The 21115-nt window shown below is 41.8% G+C and overlaps 1 protein-coding gene across 13 annotated transcripts in view; it reads right to left on the reverse strand.

The window, feature by feature from the left end:
- Nucleotides 1-21115, reverse strand: part of ubap2l (ubiquitin associated protein 2-like) — a 93693-nt gene that overhangs the window by 44696 nt on the left and 27882 nt on the right. For 8 of the 13 annotated variants that reach the window (XM_036952485.1, XM_021571572.2, XM_021571565.2 and 5 more), the window contains 6 exons: nucleotides 18757-18811; nucleotides 14537-14581; nucleotides 11772-11878; nucleotides 2373-2435; nucleotides 2200-2252; nucleotides 1749-1834 (listed from right to left, as the gene is read on the reverse strand). In XM_036952485.1, the coding sequence (XP_036808380.1) occupies nucleotides 1749-1834; nucleotides 2200-2252; nucleotides 2373-2435; nucleotides 11772-11878; nucleotides 14537-14581; nucleotides 18757-18811 (409 nt within the window). The remainder of the gene's footprint in view (nucleotides 1-1748; nucleotides 1835-2199; nucleotides 2253-2372; nucleotides 2436-11771; nucleotides 11879-14536; nucleotides 14582-18756; nucleotides 18812-21115) is intronic. The other 5 variants (XM_021571574.2, XM_021571566.2, XM_021571575.2 and 2 more) reach the window with 3 other exon arrangements.

Consider the following 21115-nt stretch of genomic DNA (forward strand, 5'->3'; position numbering starts at 1 on the left):
GCTCATCTCTTGCTTCTGTAGCACGAGTCAGCTTGATGTACAAGTACACCCCCATGACAGGATGCTAACCCATTACAGGGTCTGTGCAACAGATGTTGTTCTGATTCGTGTTAGCTAACCAATTGTATGAATGACAGTACATTTTGGGGTTGATGAAACCAGATACAGAGCTGAAAATCATAGGCATAACACAAGAACTGCTTGAATTACAAAATTTGATTTTCTCAGTAAATTTGGCCATATGACTAGACTGCAGTTTGGTGATGTTGTTAGGATCACCACTTTATTTTAAGAATGTGAAATGTCAGAATAATAGTAGAGAATAATATTTCAGTTTTAATTTCTTTTATCACATTCCCAGTGGGTCAGAAGTTTACATATACTCAATTAGTATTTGTTAGCATTGCCTTAAAATTGTTGAACTTGGATCAAACATTTCGAGTAGCCTTCCACAAGCTTCCCACAATAAGTTGGGTGAATTTTAGCCCATTCCTCCTGACAGAGCTGGTGTAACTGAGTCAGGTTTCTAGGCCTCCTTGCTCGCACACACATTTTCAGTTCTGCCCACAAATGTTATATAGGCTTGAGGTCAGGGCTTTGTGATGGCAGCTCCAATGCCTTGACTTGTTGTCCCTAAGCCTTTTTGCCACAACTTTGGAAGTATGCTTGGGGTCATTGTCCATTTGGAAGACCCATTTGTGACCAAGCTATAACTTCCTGACATCTTGAGATGTTACTTCAATATATCCACAGAATTTTCCTCCCTCATGAAGCCATCTATTTTGTGAAGTGCACCAGTCCCTCCTGCAGCAAAGCACCCCCACAACATGATGCTGCCACCTCCTTGCAAGTCTCCCCCTTTTTCCTCCAAACATAGCGATGGTCACTATGGCCAAACAGTTCCATTTTTGTTTTATCAGACCAGAGGACATTTCTCCATTTCTCTTTCTTTGTCCCCATGTGCAGTTGCAAACCGTAGTCTGTTTTTTTTATGGCAGTTTTTGAGCAGTGGCTTCTTCCTTGCTCAGCGTTTTTTCAGCTTATGTCGATATAGGACTCGTTTTACTGTGGATATAGACACTTTTGTACCTGTTTCCTCCAGCATCTTCACAAGGTCCTTTGCTGTTGTTCTAGGATTGATTTGCACTTTTCGCACCAATGTACGTTCATCTCTGGGAGACAGAACGCATCTCCTTCCTGAGCGGTATGATGGCAGCCTGGTCCCATACTGGAAATTGCTCCCAAGGATGAACAAGACTTGTGGAAGTCTACAAAAAAAAATTCTGAGGTCTTCCCATGATGTCAAGAAAAGAGGCGCTGAGTTTGAAGGTAGGCCTTGAAATACATCCACAGGTACACCTCCAATTGTCTCAAATTATGTCAAATAGCCTATCAGAAGCTTCTAAAGCCACGACATCATTTTCTGAAATGTTCTAAGCTGTTTAAAGGCAGTCAACTTAGTGTATGTAAACTTTTGACACACTGGAATTGTGATACAGTGAATTATATGTGAAATAATCTGTCTGTAAACAACTGTTGGAAAAATTAATTGTGTCATGCACAAAGTAGATGCCTTAACAGACTTGCCAAACTATAGTTTGTTAACAAGAAATTTGTGGAGTGGTTGAAAAACAAATTTTAATGACTCCAACATAAGTGTATGTAAACTTCAACTGTATATGTGTGATAGCATGACTGTAGATTGACTAGCTGTTTGTGTGTCTGCATGCCGCATCAGGCCTGCCCACCGCTGTCCTGCAGTGATGGTGACATTCTCCCGGGGGAGTGGCATGGAGGCCACACTGGAGGCTGTGAAGATCTTGGTCTCTGACAGCTAGAGAGAACGACAGAGAAATGATTAAGATCCGTGTATCAGCATTAAAGGGATCAAGCCATAGCTAAATGCATTAACCTAAAACTACAAACAGAAGAATAAAGCAGATGGCTGGAGTATTTCAATAGGAGTGTTCCCTATATAACACCAGAGAGCCTCTGTTAGATCTGTAGCTATTTGGGCATAAGCAACACCAAGTTTAGTGTTCAGGCTTATTTGAACATCTGGGTACATATGCAGAACGTCCATAAAATGTGATTTTGGTGGTCAAAAGAGGATCTGCCAAAATATGGACAGTACATCAAGGCATACAAATAGGCATACCACCAAATCAATAAATAGGCATAGTTAAAAAAGGTACTCACGTCCTCATTCCAGTCCTCAGTACCCCACTCTTCTGTTGCGCTCCTCCAGGCACCTATAGGAATGTAAAATAAAGAAACAAACTGTACTGAGTACTAGGTTTCAAACCAACAGGCATCAAACAGAAAAGGAGATGCGATGTTTAGGGCCTCAGAAGATGGTGGTTCAATCTTACTAGGGACAGAGTCAAATTTGGGTTGGTAATTTGTTCCCTCTCCTCCCGCTGTGTACTCAATCCCTACAAGAAAGAAGAAGTGAGAGGTGAGACCTGTGACTGAGGAGTTAGCGAGAACTTTGGTCATCTCTCAGTTCAACTAGGGATAACCGGTAACACGAAAGTAGCTCACCTTTTAGCCAGGCAAATGTCTATAGCAACAAATCCTTCAGAACTAACCGGGCTAACTCCATTTATCCTGAATGACATGTCTGAGCCGTGAGTTGAGGAGCAATGAAATCAGATTCTCTCTTTCTTGCAAAGACTGCCTCCTCATGCCCTTTATTTGAGGAAAACTGATTAAATATTTTATAAAAACATTGTGTAATTTTTTTAAAATAAAGGTGTAACTGTACACATGTTGGTCCAGTTGAACTGAGACCTCGGGTTGCGCTGAACCCAAATGAATAAAAAAAATAATTACAAAATAAAAAAACTCTAGACCTATAGGCTATGCCTACACTGCGTTGTAGGCCTGTGCCTCTTGAGTAAATCTGAGCTGAAAATAACATGTCAGGCTATTCCGTTATAACAAGAGCCTATGCAAACATTTATCAAAATTATAATCTTAATTGGTACATTTCAAACAGTCCATTAGTTAGGAGTAACGGGGAACTAAACTCAGCAAAAAAAGAAACTGATCTTCCCATGCTTGTTCAATAAACCATAAACAATTAATGAAAATGCACATGTGGAACGGTCGTGAAGACACTAACAGCTTACAGACGGTAGGCAATTAGGTCACAGTTATGAAAACTTAGGACACTAAAAAGAGGCCTTTCAACTGACTATGAAAAACACCAAAAGAAAAATGCCCAGGGTCCCTGCTCAACTGCGTGAACGTGCCTTATGCATGCTGCAAGGAAGCATGAGGACTGCAGATATGGGCAGGGCAATAAATTGCAATGTCCGTAATGTGAGACGCCTAAGACAGCGCTACTGGGAGACAGGACGGACAGCTGATCGTCCTCGCAGTGGCAGACCACGTGTAACAACACCTGCACAGGATTGGTACCTGTTGGATCAGAGGGTGAGGGCTAGGGCCATTCCCCCCCAGAAATGTCCAGGAACTTGCAGGTGCCTTGGTGGAAAAGTGGGGTAACATCTCACAGCAAGAACTGGCAACGCTGGTGCAGTCCATGAGGAAGAGATGCACTACAGTACTTAATCTCTCTGCACACGGAACCCGCTAGCGGGCTGAAATTCCACAACATACGGTGATCGCTACATAAATAGTCATATTAAACATTCATGAAAATACAAGTGTCTCACATGTATCGAAAGCCTAGAATCTTGCTAATCCAACTGCGTTGTCAGATTTAAAAAAGGATTTACTGCGAAAGGATACGATGCGATTATCTGAGCATAGAGCCCCATAAAATGTGTAAAAAATTAAACAGCACAGGCGTAACATAATCACAAACTGCATTAAAATAAATTGTTTACCTTTGACGATCTTCATCTGTTTGCAATTCCAATGCTCATTGTTACACAATGAATTATCTTTTGTTTGATAAAATCTGTTATTATAGCCTAACACGAAACATTTTGTGAACCGCTTGTGTCGTGAATTCCGTCTCATTCCATTTTCGACGACACATTCCAGGTAAATAACCCACACAGAACGTGACTTTTCCAGTCATGTTTGGTTTCACTGCAATCAACTGGTTTGTTTGTAACACAATCAAACGTGATGGGCCATTTCCTGGGACGTATTGACTGAAAGAAACCGATTTGAAGACAACAAGTAATGACATCATTGTGCACCAATGATTTGCCCACTGTTTCGTTGATTGACTGTCTTTTAACCCAATGACCACTGATTGTCTTGAAATCTAGCTGGGTAGATAGCCAATGAGCTGAGCTAAACGGCAATATGCCATGTTTATGTGTTGCAAGACTAACCCATGTAGTAAGCTTCAGCGTAAACTGAGTCATTCGCTATTGAAGTTCCATACCGGAAGAAGCTACACATATTACGCACTGCAGTGTTTGGTGAATGCACAGATTCAGCTGTTTCTATATCAATCATTATGGCGACTAAGTCAGGGAAAGCTAAATCTAAGTCTAGATATACAGATGTACACACAATTTTAGAATAAATTGATTGGGAAGGTGAGACAGATTGTTGAAGGACGCTTCATTTAGCGATTGTGGAGGAATATTTTTTAAACGGGAGAGGACATCGTTTTGGACTGGTAAGTTCTTATGCTAATGCCTTGTTTGAAATTAATAATTTAAATATTATTTGTGATTTTTTATTTTATTTAGAAGCAATATACACTGCTCAAAAAAAATAAAGGGAACACTAAAATAACACATCCTAGATCTGAATGAATTAAATATTCTTATTAAATACTTTTTTCTTCACAGTTGAATGTGCTGACAACAAAATCACACAAAAGATATCAATGGAAATCAAATTTATCAACCCATGGAGGTCTGGATTTGGAGTCACACTCAAAATTAAAGTGGAAAACCACACTACAGGCTGATCCAACTTTGATGTAATGTCCTTAAAACAAGTCAAAATGAGGCTCAGTAGTGTGTGTGGCCTCCACGTGCCTGTATGACCTCCCTACAGCGCCTGGGCATGCTCCTGATGAGGTGGCGGATGGTCTCCTGAGGGATCTCCTCCCAGACCTGGACTAAAGCATGCGCCAACTCCTGGACAGTCTGTGGTGCAATGGATGCAGTGGATGGAGCGAGACATGATGTCCCAGATGTGCTCAATTGGATTCAGGTCTGGGGAACGGGCGGGCCAGTGCATAGCATCAATGCCTTCCTCTTGCAGGAACTGCTGACACACTCCAGCCACATGAGGTCTAGCATTGTCTTGCAGTAGGAGGAACCCAGGGCCAACCACACCAGCATATGGTCTCACAAGGGGTCTGAGGATCTCATCTCGGTACCTAATGGCAGTCAGGTCAGTCTGGCGAGCACATGGAGGGCTGTGCGGCCCCCCAAAGAAATGCCGCCCCACACCATGACTGATCCACCACCAAACCGGTCATGCTGGAAGATGTTGCAGGCAGCAGAACGTTCTCCATGTCGTCTCCAGACTGTCACGTCTGTCACATGTGCTCAGTGTGAACCTGCTTTCATCTGTGAAGAGCACAGGGCGCCAGTGGCGAATTTGCCAATCTTGGTGTTCTCTGGCAAATGCCAAACGTCCTGCATGGTGTTGGGCTGTAAGCACAACCCCCACCTGTGGACGTCGGACCCTCATGGAGTCTGTTTCTGACCATTTGAGCAGACACATGCACATTTGTGGCCTGCTGGAGGTCATTTTGCAGGGCTCTGGCAGTGCTCCTCCTTGCACAAAGGTGGAGGTAGCGGTCCTGCTGCTGGGTTGTTGCCCTCCTACGACCTCCTCCACGTCTCCTGATGTACTGGCCTGTCTCCTGGTAGCGCCTCCATGCTCTGGACACTACGCTGACAGACACAGCAAACCTTCTTGCCACATCTCGCATTGATGTGCCATCCTGGATGAGCTGCACTACCTGAGCCACTTGTGTGGGTTGTAGACTCCGTCTCATGCTACCACTAGAGTGAAAGCATCGGCAGCATTCAAAAGTGACCAAAACATCAGCCAGGAAGCATAGGAACTGAGAAGTGGTCTGTGGTCCCCACCTGCAGAACCACTCCTTTATTGGGGCTGTCTTGCTAAATGCCTATAATTTCCACCTGTTGTCTATTCTATTTGCACAACAGCATGTGAAATGTATTGTCAATCAGTGTTGCTTCCTAAGTGGACAGTTTGATTTCACAGAAGTGTGATTGACTTGGAGTTACATTGTGTTGTTTAAGTGTTCCCTTTATTTTTTTGAGCAGTGTATAAACATGCATTGTCATGAAATGTGAGATGCATGTGTCTGCCACCCCACCCCAACCCACATGAAATAGCCTATTTGAGGCTGTTGAGAGGGCAGGACCACATCAATGGCCAAAGTGAAATGGAGACAGTAGATACAGCTGGTCTGTTGTAATATAATAAAGACAGTAGATCTAGCTGGTCTGTCATAATATAAAAGAGACAGTAGATCTAGCAGGTAATGATAATATAATAATATATTCAACTTTCAACTCTCTATATACCTGTTTATTATACCTGTTGATACAGGGCTCATATGTGAAACTATTCTAACTGAACATTTCTTTTCACAGTGACACTGACTCCGAATGGGAGGCTTATCCGGTGTCCTGTGTGAATTTAGGTATGCTCTCTCTAATTCTCTCTTTCTCTCTCTCGGAGGACATGAGCCCTAGGACCATGCGTCAGGACTACCTGGCATGATGACTCCTTGCTGTCCCCAGTCCACCTGGCCTTGCCTCGGTTCCAGTTTCAACTGTTCTGCCTTCGGCTATGGAACCCTAAACTGTTCATTTTTACTCTTGAGGTGCTGTCCTGTTGCACCCTCTACAACCACTGTGATCTCCATCCGGCACAGCCAGAAGAGGACTGGCCACCCCTCAGCCTGGTTCCTCTAGGTTTCTGCCTTCCTAGGGAGTTTTTCCTAGCCACCGTGCTTCTACACCTGCATTGCTTGCTGTTTGGGGTTTTAGGCTGGGGCTATATAAATTGATTTGATAGAGGACTGAGGGTCTTCCAAATATTGAAAGTGTGTAAATAGTTACCCATGTTATTTTGTGAGTGAGTGAGTGAGTGAATATATATATATATTTTTTTTTCCCCCAGATATTTTTTTTATCAATAATTATTATTATTTTTAATTTTCTTAATTCTTTGGGGGGGGGGGGGGGGGGGGTATGTTAGAATACCATTTTGGTATTTTGTATATAGTTATTTGTTTCAAAATGTATACCTTCACCAATTTGGCCACTTGGGTACATTTGGGCTACATGTGTGGGACACCTGGGTGACTTCATGATAAATGTCATGTAGCACACTCATTTTAGAAGTTATCATTCTGAAACGTTGCACAAGTACTGTTGCCCTCTTATATTTTACACTGAAATTGTCCCCATCATCCTATCTGAATGTTTGTTTTATCTTGTTCATTTAAAAAAAAGATGATACAAAAATAAAATGTTTTTTTTCATTGTTTTATCTAAACCATATCTATTGTGTGTTATTCTCCTACATTCAATTCACTTTTCCACAAACTTCAGAGTGTTTTCTTTGAAATGGTACCAAGAATATGCATATCCCTTGGTTCTGTGCCTGAGCTACAGGCTGTTAGATTTGGGTATGTCTTCAGGCGGAAATTGCACAAAGTAGGGGGGGGGGGGGGGGGGGGGGGGGGGGGCTGCAAGAGGTTAATGCAGCTGGTGGCCACACCAGATACTGACTGTTATTTTTGATTTTGACCCCCCCCCTTTGTTCAGGGACACATTATTCAATTTATCTTAGTCACATGTCTGTGGAACTTGTTCAGTTCATGTCTCAGTTGTTGAATCTTATGTTCAAGCTAGAAAAATTCTAGGACCATGCGTCAGGACTACCTGGCATGATGACTCCTTGCTGTCCCCAGTCCACCTGGCCTTGCCTCGGTTCCAGTTTCAACTGTTCTGCCTTCGGCTATGGAACCCTAAACTGTTCATTTTTACTCTTGAGGTGCTGTCCTGTTGCACCCTCTACAACCACTGTGATCTCCATCCGGCACAGCCAGAAGAGGACTGGCCACCCCTCAGCCTGGTTCCTCTAGGTTTCTGCCTTCCTAGGGAGTTTTTCCTAGCCACCGTGCTTCTACACCTGCATTGCTTGCTGTTTGGGGTTTTAGGCTGGGGCTATATAAATTGATTTGATAGAGGACTGAGGGTCTTCCAAATATTGAAAGTGTGTAAATAGTTACCCATGTTATTTTGTGAGTGAGTGAGTGAGTGAGTGAATATATATATATATTTTTTTTTCCCCCAGATATTTTTTTTATCAATAATTATTATTATTTTTAATTTTCTTAATTCTTTGGGGGGGGGGGGGGGGGGGGGTATGTTAGAATACCATTTTGGTATTTTGTATATAGTTATTTGTTTCAAAATGTATACCTTCACCAATTTGGCCACTTGGGTACATTTGGGCTACATGTGTGGGACACCTGGGTGACTTCATGATAAATGTCATGTAGCACACTCATTTTAGAAGTTATCATTCTGAAACGTTGCACAAGTACTGTTGCCCTCTTATATTTTACACTGAAATTGTCCCCATCATCCTATCTGAATGTTTGTTTTATCTTGTTCATTTAAAAAAAAGATGATACAAAAATAAAATGTTTTTTTTCATTGTTTTATCTAAACCATATCTATTGTGTGTTATTCTCCTACATTCAATTCACTTTTCCACAAACTTCAGAGTGTTTTCTTTGAAATGGTACCAAGAATATGCATATCCCTTGGTTCTGTGCCTGAGCTACAGGCTGTTAGATTTGGGTATGTCTTCAGGCGGAAATTGCACAAAGTAGGGGGGGGGGGGGGCTGCAAGAGGTTAATGCAGCTGGTGGCCACACCAGATACTGACTGTTATTTTTGATTTTGACCCCCCCCCTTTGTTCAGGGACACATTATTCAATTTATCTTAGTCACATGTCTGTGGAACTTGTTCAGTTCATGTCTCAGTTGTTGAATCTTATGTTCAAGCTAGAAAAATTCTGCAGAACTATTTCTGCTTTTGTTTCATAGCTGCTTAATGCACAAAGAAATATAAATCCTATATAATCACCCCCTGCGCAGAAACGCTGCCTGGGAGGAGACCTGTAGGCAATGAGTGAAGTGTTCATACATTTTTGGGGGGCTGCGCACAGGTATACAAGTTGGTCTAATTTACTCAAAAGTCTACAAAGTGAGACTGTCCTCGTTTTCATTTACATTGTTTTGTTCATAAACTCAGTTGTCTTCAACATTAGTTTTAGTCTGCTGCTTCAACTGGCTGGTAAAAAATCTGAGTGGATGATATATAAAACGTATATGTTAGGCCCTGCTGTACTTTTAGTTTATGGTTGACACCATATGGTTTCTCAACGAGTTCAAATCACATGACTGCATCCAACTGGTATTTACTCCCACATGGTTACACATGCAGCATCATAGTGGAAACTTGAGGCCTAACATAATAATCCAGTCACAACAGACAATGCAAGGAACATTGTAAATGGCATTTAATTATCCCGCTGTATCGAAACATGACCCCAAAACCGCAATACGTACCGAACCGTTACACCACTATTAAAATACCTATCACATTACACATTTAGTAATGAAAAAATGCATTTGAAACTTCGCACACAGTAAAACTTTATGACTTAACTTCATTGGGATAGGGGGCAGCATTTTCACTATTGGATGAAAAGCGTTCCCAGAGTGAACTGCCTCCTACTCAGTCCCAGATGCTAATATATGCATAGTATTAGTAGTCTTGGATAGAAAACACTGAAGTTTCTAAAACTGTTTGAATGATGTCTGTGAGTATAACAGAACTCATATGGCAGGCAAAAACCTGAGAAAAAAATCCAAACAGGAAGTGGGAAATCTGAGGTTTGTAGTTTTTCAACTCAGCCCCTATTGAAGATAACCGATATTCCACTATGTTGCACTTCCTAAGGCGTCCACTGGATGTAAACCATCTTTAGAACATTGTTTGATGCTTCTACTATGAAGGGGGGCTGAATGAGAAGGGAATGAGTCAGAGGTCTGGCAGAGAGCCAAGGGCTCATGACGCGCGGTCATGAGAGAGTTAGCTCTCGTTCCATTGCTTTTCTACAGACAATGGAATTCTCCGGTTGGAACATTATTGAACATTTATGATAAAAACATCCTAAAGATTGATTCTATACATCGTTTGATATGTTTCTACGACCAGTAATATAACTTTTTGGAATTTTCGTCCGACCTTTCCGCTGGAAGTTGCATGCGCGTTTCGATTTGTTTACTAAACGCTCTAACAAAAGGAGGTATATGGACATAAATTATGAGCTTTATCGAACAAATCAAACATTTATTGTGGAACTGGGATTCCTGGGAGTGCATTCTGATGAAGATCAAAGGTAAGTGAATATTTATCATGCTATCTCTGACTAATGTTGACAGCACAACATGGCAGATATTTATTTTAGCTGGTTTGGGCTCTGAGCGCCGTACTCAGATTATTGCATGGTATGCTTTTTCCGTAAAGTCTTTTTGAAATCTGACACAGCGGTTGCATTAAGGAAAAGTTTATCTAAAAGTTCCATGCATAACACTTGAATTTTCATCAACATTTATAATGAGCATTTCTCTAAATTGATGTGGCTGTCTGCAAAATCACAGCATGTTTTGGAAGTACTGAACATAACACGCCAATGTAAATTTAGATTTTTGGATATAAATATGCACTTTATCAAACAAAACACACATGTATTGTGAAACATGAAGTCCTATGAGTGTCATCTGATGAAGATCATCAAAGGTTAGTGATTCATTTTATCTCTATTTGTGCTTTTTGTGACACCTCTCTTTGGCTGGAAAAATGTGTTTTTCTGTGACGAGGTGCAGACCTAACATAATCGTTTGTGGAGTATTCGCTGTAAAGCATTTTTGAAATCAGACACTGGCTGGATTAACGAGAATTTTACCTTTAAAATGGTGCCTAAAAATTGTATGTTTGAGAAACTAGATTTTTGAGATTTCTGTTGATTTGTATTTGGCGCCCTGCAATTTCATTGGTTGGCGAGGTGTTCCACTAGCGTTCCCAGACAGGTTAATGAAATTACTTTAAAATCGATAGTAGCGGAAAAAGGTGCTTGTGCATTAATAAGCACACCAAAGACGGCATTAACAATACAATAAAGACGGCACTTCTAAAAGCCTAGCTCACACCATAGCTTGATGAATTTGCAAAATAGCTTATTTCATTTTGATTTTGGCACAAATTAAAATGTGGCATTGAGTCGCCCATGGATTGATGTTTCAGCATTGTCTCAATGAAGAGTTTGGCGTTCAACTAGCCACATGCAAAACGCACACGGGGTTACAAGTCTGCTAGAGTTAGAAGCAGGCGGACAAGCAATATCCACCGTTGTACTACGGCTGATGCCTGAGCTGGAATGTGAAGCTAACTGACGCTGTCTAGCTTTAGAAAAAACTGAATAGATCTTGCATGCATCCTAGTACACCTCAGATCATTCCCAAGACAGTAGATTAAGCTCCAGCAGATCCCAAGAAGTGTCTATTGAGTGTTTTTGATCAAGCAGTAGCTCGGTTTCTTAATGGCTCCTTCCTCTGGCTCTAGATAAGCTAGATGGACTTTCCACCATTTTGCTAACACTCACTTGCTAAAACACCATCTTGTAGATCTACAGTAAGTGTCTAGGCCTAGGTTGGGGTGGTTTTGGACTGGGGCTGAGCAGTAACTGGGTTCCTTACTGGCTCCTTCCTCTGGCTCCAGGTTGCCCGTGTTGTTCCAGGTGCTTCCCCTGCCGTAGCTCTCTTCTGTCTGGGTCGGCTCAGCGTAGTCTGCCGGGTTGAATGTTCTGCAAGAGAAGAAGCCGTGGTTTTGAGCACAACCACTTCCTATGGGTCTACCAATAGGAACATTTGACTGTGGGGAGATATACTTTAAAAGGAGGAAGTAAGCAAGCAGAGCGATAGGAGAGGAAGTCTTTGAGGAGATCTGATGTGTCGCAGTTAGACAAAGTTCATCGGAGAAATGTCAGGCGAACAGATTCAAAGACTGGAGGACAACCAAGGAATGGGAGAATAATCCAGTCAGTGCTTCGTTTTCCTCAACTCTTTCTCTGGCACTGTGTGCGGTGGCAAAAAAAACAACATCTTCCATAAGTCTTTCGACGAATCATATCACGCACGTCATGGCTTCAGAGACAATTATAGAGCAAAATAAAAAAACACATCCTTAACTTTGTTCTCTTGCTTCTTTCAGGCTCAGGTACAGAAATGGTACGGCGCACCAAGTTGTACAGTGCACTACAACCTAGCGCAGTTTAGTAGACTGACTTCAGAAGTTTCCAGGATCTGCCTGGAATGTAGACTACTCATGTTTGACGAGCTGCCAATGAGAACCAACAATAACAGGGGTGCTGTATATCGGCAGGGAGGGACTGTTGAGTGAACCACTGGTCACTCCTGTTCCACATAATGTATTTAAAATACAGTATCCCCAACATAGCTTATTCTAATATTTGCACTACTGTACATTGCATTTTAGTTACACTGTTTATACACTGCATATTTATTCACAGCGCATAGGAAAGTATTCAGACCTCTCGACTTTTTCCACATTTTGTTACATTAACAGCCTTATTCTAAAATGGATGAAATTGTTTTTTTCCCCTCAATCTACACACGATATCCCATAATGAAAAAGCAAAAAAATTCCCTATAAAATCGGTACTTTGTTGGAACTTTTCAGCAATTACAGCCTTGAGTCTTCTTGGGTATGACGCTAAAAGCGTGGCACACCTGTATTTGGAGAGTTTCTCCCATTCTTCTTCTCTGCAGATCTTCACAAGCTCTGTCAGGTGGGATAGGGAGAGCCGCTGCACAGCTTTTGTCAGGTCTCTCCAGAGATGTCCGATGGGTTCAAGTCCGGGTCACTCAAGGATATTCAGAGAATTGTCCCAAAGCCACTCCTGTTTTGTCTTGGCTGTGTGCTTAGGGTCGTTGTCCTGTTGGAAAGTTAAGCTTTGCCCCAGTCTGAGGTCCTGTGTGCGCTGGAGTAAGTTTTCATTAAGGATCTCGCTGTACTTTACTCGGTTCATTGTTCCCTCGATCCTGACTAGTCTCCCAGTCCCTGCCGCTGAAAAACATCCCCATAGCGTGATGCTGCCACCACCATGCTTCACCGTAGGGATGGTGCCAGTTTCCTCCAGATGTGACGCTTGGCATTCAGGCAAAAGGGTTCAATCTTGGTTTCATCAGATAATTTTGTTTCTCATGGTCTAAGAGCCTTTAGGTGCCTTTTGGCAAACTCCAAGCAGGCTGTCATGGCCACTCTATCATAAAACCCTGATTGTTGGAGTGCTGCAGAGATGGTTGTCCTTCTGGAAGGCTCTCCCGTCTCCACAGATGAACTATGGAGCTCTGTCAAAGTGACCATCGGGTTCTTGGTCAACTCCCTGACCAAGGCCATTCGACCCCGATTGCTCTAGGAAGAGTCGATGGTTCCAAACTGCTTCCATTTAAGAATGGAGGCCACTGTTCTTGGGGACCTTCAATGCTGCAGACATTTTTGGGTACCCTTCCCCAGATCTGTGCCTCGACACTATTGTGTCGAGGCACAGATATACGGACAATTCCTTCGACATCATGGCTTGGTGTTTGTTCTGTGTGTGCCTTTCCAAATCATGTCCAATCATTTGAATTTACCACAGGTGGACTCCAATGAAGTTGTAGAAACATCAAGGATTATCAATGGAAACAGGATAAACCGGAGCTCAATTTCGAGTCTCATAGCAAAGGGTCTGAATACTTGTTTTTATTTTTAATACATTTGCAAACATTTCTAAAAACCTGTTTTCACTGTCATTATGGGGTGTTGTGTGTAGATTGAGGAGGAAAACAATGTATTTAATCCATTTTAGAATAAGGCTGTAATGTAACAAAATGTGGGAAAAGTCAAGTATATTGCAATTCCGGAATGCACTGTATACACGAATGCACTGTATATACTGGATTCTTGACAAAGCTCACTAATACATCTACTGCTGTACATATTCTTAGTTCGGCTTGTGTAAACTCCACCCAGTGTGCTTATGTAAAGATTGCATTTTGATACTGCTACAGTGCTATTTGGGTTAATTGGATTCGTCTTGCCATTCTTGATTTCTTGCTTTTTATTTAACATCCTTACATTTTAGTTATTTGACATTCGACTGCAATGTTAGGAGCTAGTAAAATAAGCATTTTCACTACAACACCTGCTAAGCTGTGTACATAACCAATACACTTAGATTTCTTATGGGGCTTGTGTGAACAGTTATACCCTCGATGTTCAAAAGACAGCTGTCATTTAATTACATATCGTGTTACCAGGGTGCATGTCATTTTGGTTTAGTCTGCCCTGATACCCTGTTTCATGTGTGTCTGTCTCCATCCTTCTCTCTCGTGGCATTTGGCAGAATGTTCCCCCCCAACAGATAGCAAGATTGACACACCAGTGGCGGTGCACTCACCTCTCTTCTCCTGAAAAATCATATCTGGGCCCCTTATCAATCTGGCTTTAGAGGAAAAACAACAGCAACGATTACAAGCAGCACAACGGGGACAGTAGGGGATGCAGTGTGTGGTTTTAGAGTATTCATTATTTTACAGAGGAATGTAAGGAAATCACATGCATGGATAAGTCACTACACTCACACTTTTGCAACACACATTATCTGTGACCACTGCATTGTTGGGGCAGTGTCACTTTCTATAGGTGTAGCTGGTAGACTAAAAAAGGGGAAACATGGCTGCCAAACAAACACTCAAACTGAAAACTGTGTTCCATAAGTAACAATAATTGCATTATGATCAGGATAGGAAGCACAGTTAGAACCATCAGAACACACTCATGCAAACTGCAAACACAGGCTCCCAAAGGCCACACAAGAGCAGCTGCGGAAGCGACACACCCTATGAGAGAGGCATGTTGGGGACAACGCAACACACTGCCTGGCTGTCCATCTATGCAAGCCTATGGCGCTGGCTCACTCACGCGCCAGGTTAGTTGCTATCCGGACCAAGCCAAACTTGCGGACACATACACAAGCCAGCTGACTGGAGCCATTCTGCCACAGCAAAGGCATTGCCCCCTCTCCGCTAACGTCTCCCTATTAAACCGTAGAACATTAAGATTTTTTTTTTTACGTTGAAACAAGTTAAGGACTGACGCAGCTGAAGCAAATTATTATTTATTTATATTTTATGATCAGCTAATTTCTCTTTCATGTCCCACAAACCAGGTGCCTCAGAAATAAATCAGTGTTAATTATTTGAAAGGGATGAAATTAACATGCAGGTTTGTCTGAGGTAGGGCTGGGCGATATATATAATTCATTTGAATGTATGTTTCAGAGCAATGTTTCTAATGCCTGTATCGCAAGAGTCAAGGTAAAAAACTAACAGTTTTTATGTGCGTGTCTTTTTGGGCTCATCTCCTTCGCACCTTCTGTGCGGTGTGCACTGTGCACCTTCCCACTTGCACACAGACTCCAAGTCTCTCCCCCTACCCCCCACAACAACAAAGAAACTAAAGATCACTTCTTCCTCTCAGACAAGCGGTTTCAACTCGCTATTTGCATTTGAGGTTCGGTCCAACAAAATCGGTCATAGAAACCGAAACACATTGAGACATATTACTGTAATAGAGGAAAACTTAACCTTTGTAACAATACCCTTTTTAGGTCTCAACTCCCACATTTCAGAACTTAGCAGACTGTACTTAGATGGGAGTAACAATGAACATGAAATGTATGCTCAGTTTGTCAAGCGTGGCAATGCAGTACCATGTATGCTAGCAGCATTTTAGCCACAGACTTATGTGCTAGCTGTCTAGGAGTTGGTCCTCCCCTTTGCTCCTATAAACAGCCCCCACTCTTCTGGGAAGGCTGTCCACCAGATGTTGGAGCTTTACTCAGCACTCAGTTGTCCCGTTCCGTGAGCTACCACTTTGCGGCTGAGCCGTTGTTGCTCCTCAATGTTTCCACTTCACAATAACAGCACTTAGTTGACCGGGGAAGCTCTAGCAGAGCAGAAATTTGGCAAACTGACCTGTTCTAAATGTGGCATCCTATGACGGTGCCACGTCGAAAGTCACTGAGCTCTTCGGGAAGGCCATTCTACTGCCAAAGTGTGTCTATGGCGATTGCATGGCTGTGTGATTGATTTTATACACATGTCCGCAACGGGTGTTGCTGAAATGGTCGAATCCTCTAATTTGAAGGGGTGTCCACACACACATATACTCTATCTATACACACACACACGCACAAAATCGCCCATAAGTTTGAAAAAAATGTAGATGTGATTTTTAGGCCATATCGCCCAGCCCTACTTTGAGGAAGCGTTTAAACCTGCTGCACCCCCTGGGAAAGAGCCCAACCTATCATCGCCCATTCATCTAAACCCCACAAAGCCTTCTAAACCCCAGAAAGCCTTCTAAACCCCAGAAAGCCCAGTCTTTGACAACCCTAGAAATAGTAGACTGTCATCTCATCTCGCTTAATGCTAGTCCTAACACCTAGGACGAATTATATAACCAACTAAGTGTTAATTATAATTCAATACAAAATGACATACAGTGGGGCAAAAAAGTATTTAGTCAGCCACCAATTGTGCAAGTTTTCCCACTTAAAAAGATGAGGCCTGTAATTTTCATCGTAGGTACACTTCAACTATGACAGACAAAATGAGAAGGAAAAAAAATCCAGAAAAATCTCATTGTATGATTTTTAATGAATTTATTAGCAAATTATGGTGGAAAATAAGTATTTGGTCAATAACAAAAGTTTATCAATACTTTGTTATATACCCTTTGTTGGCAATGACAGAGGTCAAACGTTTTCTGTAAGTCTTCATAAGGTTTTCACACACTGTTGCTGGTATTTTGGCCCATTTCTCCATGCAGATCTCTTCTAGAGCAGTGATGTTTTGGGACTGTTGCTGGGCAACGCGGACTTTCAACTCCCTCCAAAGATGTTCTATGGGGTTGAGATCTGGAGACTGGCTAGGCCACTCCAGGACCTTGAAATGCTTCTTACGAAGCCACTCCATTGCCCGGGCGATGTGTTTGGGATCATTGTCATGCTGAAAGACCCTGCCACGTTTCATCTTCAATGCCCTTGCTGATGGAGGTTTTCACTCAAAATCTCACGATACATGGCCCCATTCATTCTTTCCTTTACACGGATCAGTCGTCCTGGTCCCTTTGCAGAAAAACAGCCCCAAAGCATGATGTTTCCACCCCCATGCTTCACAGTAGGTATGGTGTTCTTTGGATGCAACTCAGCATTCTTTGTCCTCCAAACATGACGAGTTGAGTTTTTACCAAAAAGTTATATTTTGGTTTCATCTGACCATATGACATTCTCCCAATCTTCTTCTGGATCATCCAAATGCTCTCTAGCAAACTTCAGACGGGCCTGGACATGTACTGGCTTAAGCAGGGGGACACGTCTGGCACTGCAGGATTTGAGTCCCTGGCGGCGTAGTGTGTTACTGATGGTAGGCTTTGTTACTTTGGTCCCAGCTCTCTGCAGGTCATTCACTAGGTCCCCCCGTGTGGTACTGGGATTTTTGCTCACCGTTCTTGTGATCATTTTGACCCCACGGGGTGAGATCTTGCGTGGAGCCCCAGATCGAGGGAGATTATCAGTGGTCTTGTATGTCTTCCATTTCCTAATAATTGCTCCCACAGTTGATTTCTTCAGCTGCTTACCTATTGCAGATTCAGTCTTCCCAGCCTGGTGCAAGTCCTTTGACAGCTCTTTGGTCTTGGCTATAGTGGAGTTTGGAGTGTGACTGTTTGAGGTTCGTGGACAGGTGTCTTTTATACTGACAACAAGCTCAAGCAGGTGCCATTAATACAGGTGGAGGACAGAGGAGCCTCTTAAAGAAGAAGTTACAGGTCTGTGAAAGATAAATATCTTGCTTGTTTGTAGGTGACCAAATACTTCTTTCCACCATAATTTGCAAATAAATTCATAAAAAATCCTACGATGTGATTTTCTGGATTTGTTTTTCATTTTGTCTGTCATAGTTGAAGTGTACCTATGATGAAAATTACAGGCCTCTCATCTTTTTAAGTTTTAACTTGCACAATTGGTGGCTGACTAAATACTTTTTTGCCCCACTGTACAAGATACACTAATATGTCTTATGTTGAGTGAATTTGATACTACTCATTATCAAAGCTGGTTTAAAATATCAGCACTGTGACCATCTTCAAAGCAATTGAAAGTATATAGGCCTAACCACTTCCTATGTGATGACATCTAGGGCACTCAATGACCAGGGTTGGGTGAGACGATGCATACTGACAGACAAAACACACAACTCACACATACAAACCTGTTTCCCATTTAACCCAAAGGGAAGGGACAAGGAACTAGAACACACCATATGCCACAGACACAGAGCAGAACCCTATGTGCAACAATCTCAATGCCCACCCATTGAGTTACAGATATGGTGTGGGTCTATCTATATTTGACTTTAATGCAAATCCGTTAATCAGAGACAGAAGAGCTCAGTGGAGTTACATAAGGGTTTATGTACAGCCCCGCATTTCAACTTGATTTGGCCGATGTATTAAGCCTTAACAATAGGCTGAGGTCCTGCTCTCTGGTGACCATGGCAACAGGTATGCGGGAAAATAAATCCCTCTCTGTGAGCAGCACAGGTGTTCACTTACCCCATGCCCTGTGCTGAAAACCTGCTCCCTCGCCTGCCTCGGTCACGCTCTTCCCCTAGAGAGAGGGACAGTCAAGTTACACTATTGAAAAAAACATAACACTACAGAAAATACAATGCATTGTCCTTGTGGACAATGCATATTCAAATGTTATTGCGCGCCCCTACAACAGATGGAGCCCTGCATTCTGCAACAATTTAGTCGCATTTTGTGACCCTTTGACTTGGCTGTAAGAGTAAAATGTTTATTTGGTGGAATCGGTGCAAGCTGCACATTCTACCTAGTCACCGCATTCCAAAGTCTTGTTTTTTGAGCGGCTAAAACCATGATTTGGTGAAACAGTAAAGTGCATTATTGTCATATGTCAATATTGAGCTAATAGGGCACAGTTTTACAATCGAGATATCAGATATGGCATTGAGCTACGGATCATGCAAAATGCACACAGGCCATTGCGAGTGCATATAAGCCTCATTGCCTAAATATAACAGGCCTCAAATTTACTGTTAGATTAATACATGGCTACTAGCAGTAGGTATTATATTTAGAGTTTACAATCTAGCTAATGTGTTTTGAGTTTACTCTCTCAGGTGGTGAATTAGCCCCTGAATTAGCCTGTCATATTAGTGCACATGAAGATATATAAAAATTCATTAGCATACATACATACATACACACATACACATATATTTTTTTTAATTTGAACATTATGGAGCCCTATTTTGACAGTAAAATGTAAGAACCTAATTGTCAACCCAAAATGTAATGACAATCATGAGATTAGGGTGAACATAAAAATATCTTGACTCATGCGTTCCTGCTTGGACGTTAGGAAAAAAACACGTATTTCTTGAATACCATCTCAGTAGTCTATTTACACTTTATAAAGATCTGGGAGTGACTTTATGAGATGGTAACCAATTATTTATATTGCGTGACAACAAGAAAAATATGTTTGGTGCTACAAAATCATGGGCTGGTGACACCAAATGAAAGTTAGTGGCACCAGTGCCACCAGGGTAAAAGGTTAGTCTGGAGCCCTGGAATGCTATGATATCTTTGTTTTGACACTCTAGTGGGGACATTAACCTTAGTTTATGTTGAGACCTTAGCTGTGTTTGAATACACATTAACATAATGAGTATACACTACATACTATTAGTTCATTTTATTATTCTGTAAACAAACAGTATCCTTTCAGTTGAGAGTACTAGCACTTTGCCTGTCTATCAGAAGTTGATGCTGTTGCTATGCAACCTCTTGCTAGCTTGTTAGCATAACAAATTACTAGCTAGACTTCGGGTGTGTTCGTAAATTCAAATCTGGAATGCCAGAGTGCGCTCTGAGCATTCGTAAATTCAGGGCGTTGTCAGATTGTCCGTTCTTAAATTCAGATCGCACACTTGACAATATGGCCGTGGAATAGGGTTGATCTGAGCGTACTGAACTCACAACGGCAATCAAGCACCCAAGCTAACTGGCTAACATCTCAAGCGGACCATTTTACTCGCCCTAGCAGAGCTGGTTAACCTGTTTTCATGTTATCCAGAGCGTTGATGACTAACTGTGATGCTGCCAACAATTTAATTACTTTTTTTGCCGATGTTTAATGACACCAGCCACATTCAACAGTTGTTGAGCGTTTGTAAATTCAGATGAGAGTGCTCTGAAATCTGGGTAGATAGCCAGAGCGAATTTACGACCTGTACGACTATACCATTTAGCTAAGCTATGAATGATGTGAATAATCAAGTAAATACAAGTTGAGTAGTTGGTTTGATAGCATAAAGAAAATATACTGGCAAGTTTGTTGTACGAGCAGCCTACTAATGTTACAGTAGGTAACTAACATACCTGGTACATAATGTTGTAATGATATGCTGTGCGGTTCGCAAGGATAGCGTAGATAACAAATTGTCAGCCAACATAACGCGTAACATAACTTATTTGAAAAGACATTACTTAATTACATTGCTCAACATTTTGTTAACATTTGTCATAATTAGTTAAAGCAACGAATTTGTATCCGCTCTCGTCGGCTGCATATTTTCCGACAATTTCTTCAAATCTGAAAACGTTGTGAAGCAATGCCCATTTTCTGAAGAATTACATTATGGGCCCAAAAAGCACAGATAGTGTCCACTGCATCTATACTTCATATTTTGGCAAATTTAGCATGACATCCGGGAACTTTTGGCATACTAACTATATCCATACAATGGCCAATAAGCATACTATATACTCAATTTATGTCACAAATAGTACGGTTAGTGTGAGTATTTGAACACAGCTCGTTTCAGGAGTCCAATCAACAAGCTCTTCACACAGAAACCCATGGGCCATATTACGGTGCATTCTG

This window comes from Oncorhynchus mykiss, chromosome 18, assembly GCF_013265735.2.
Source record: "Oncorhynchus mykiss isolate Arlee chromosome 18, USDA_OmykA_1.1, whole genome shotgun sequence".
Lineage (NCBI taxonomy): Eukaryota > Metazoa > Chordata > Actinopteri > Salmoniformes > Salmonidae > Oncorhynchus > Oncorhynchus mykiss.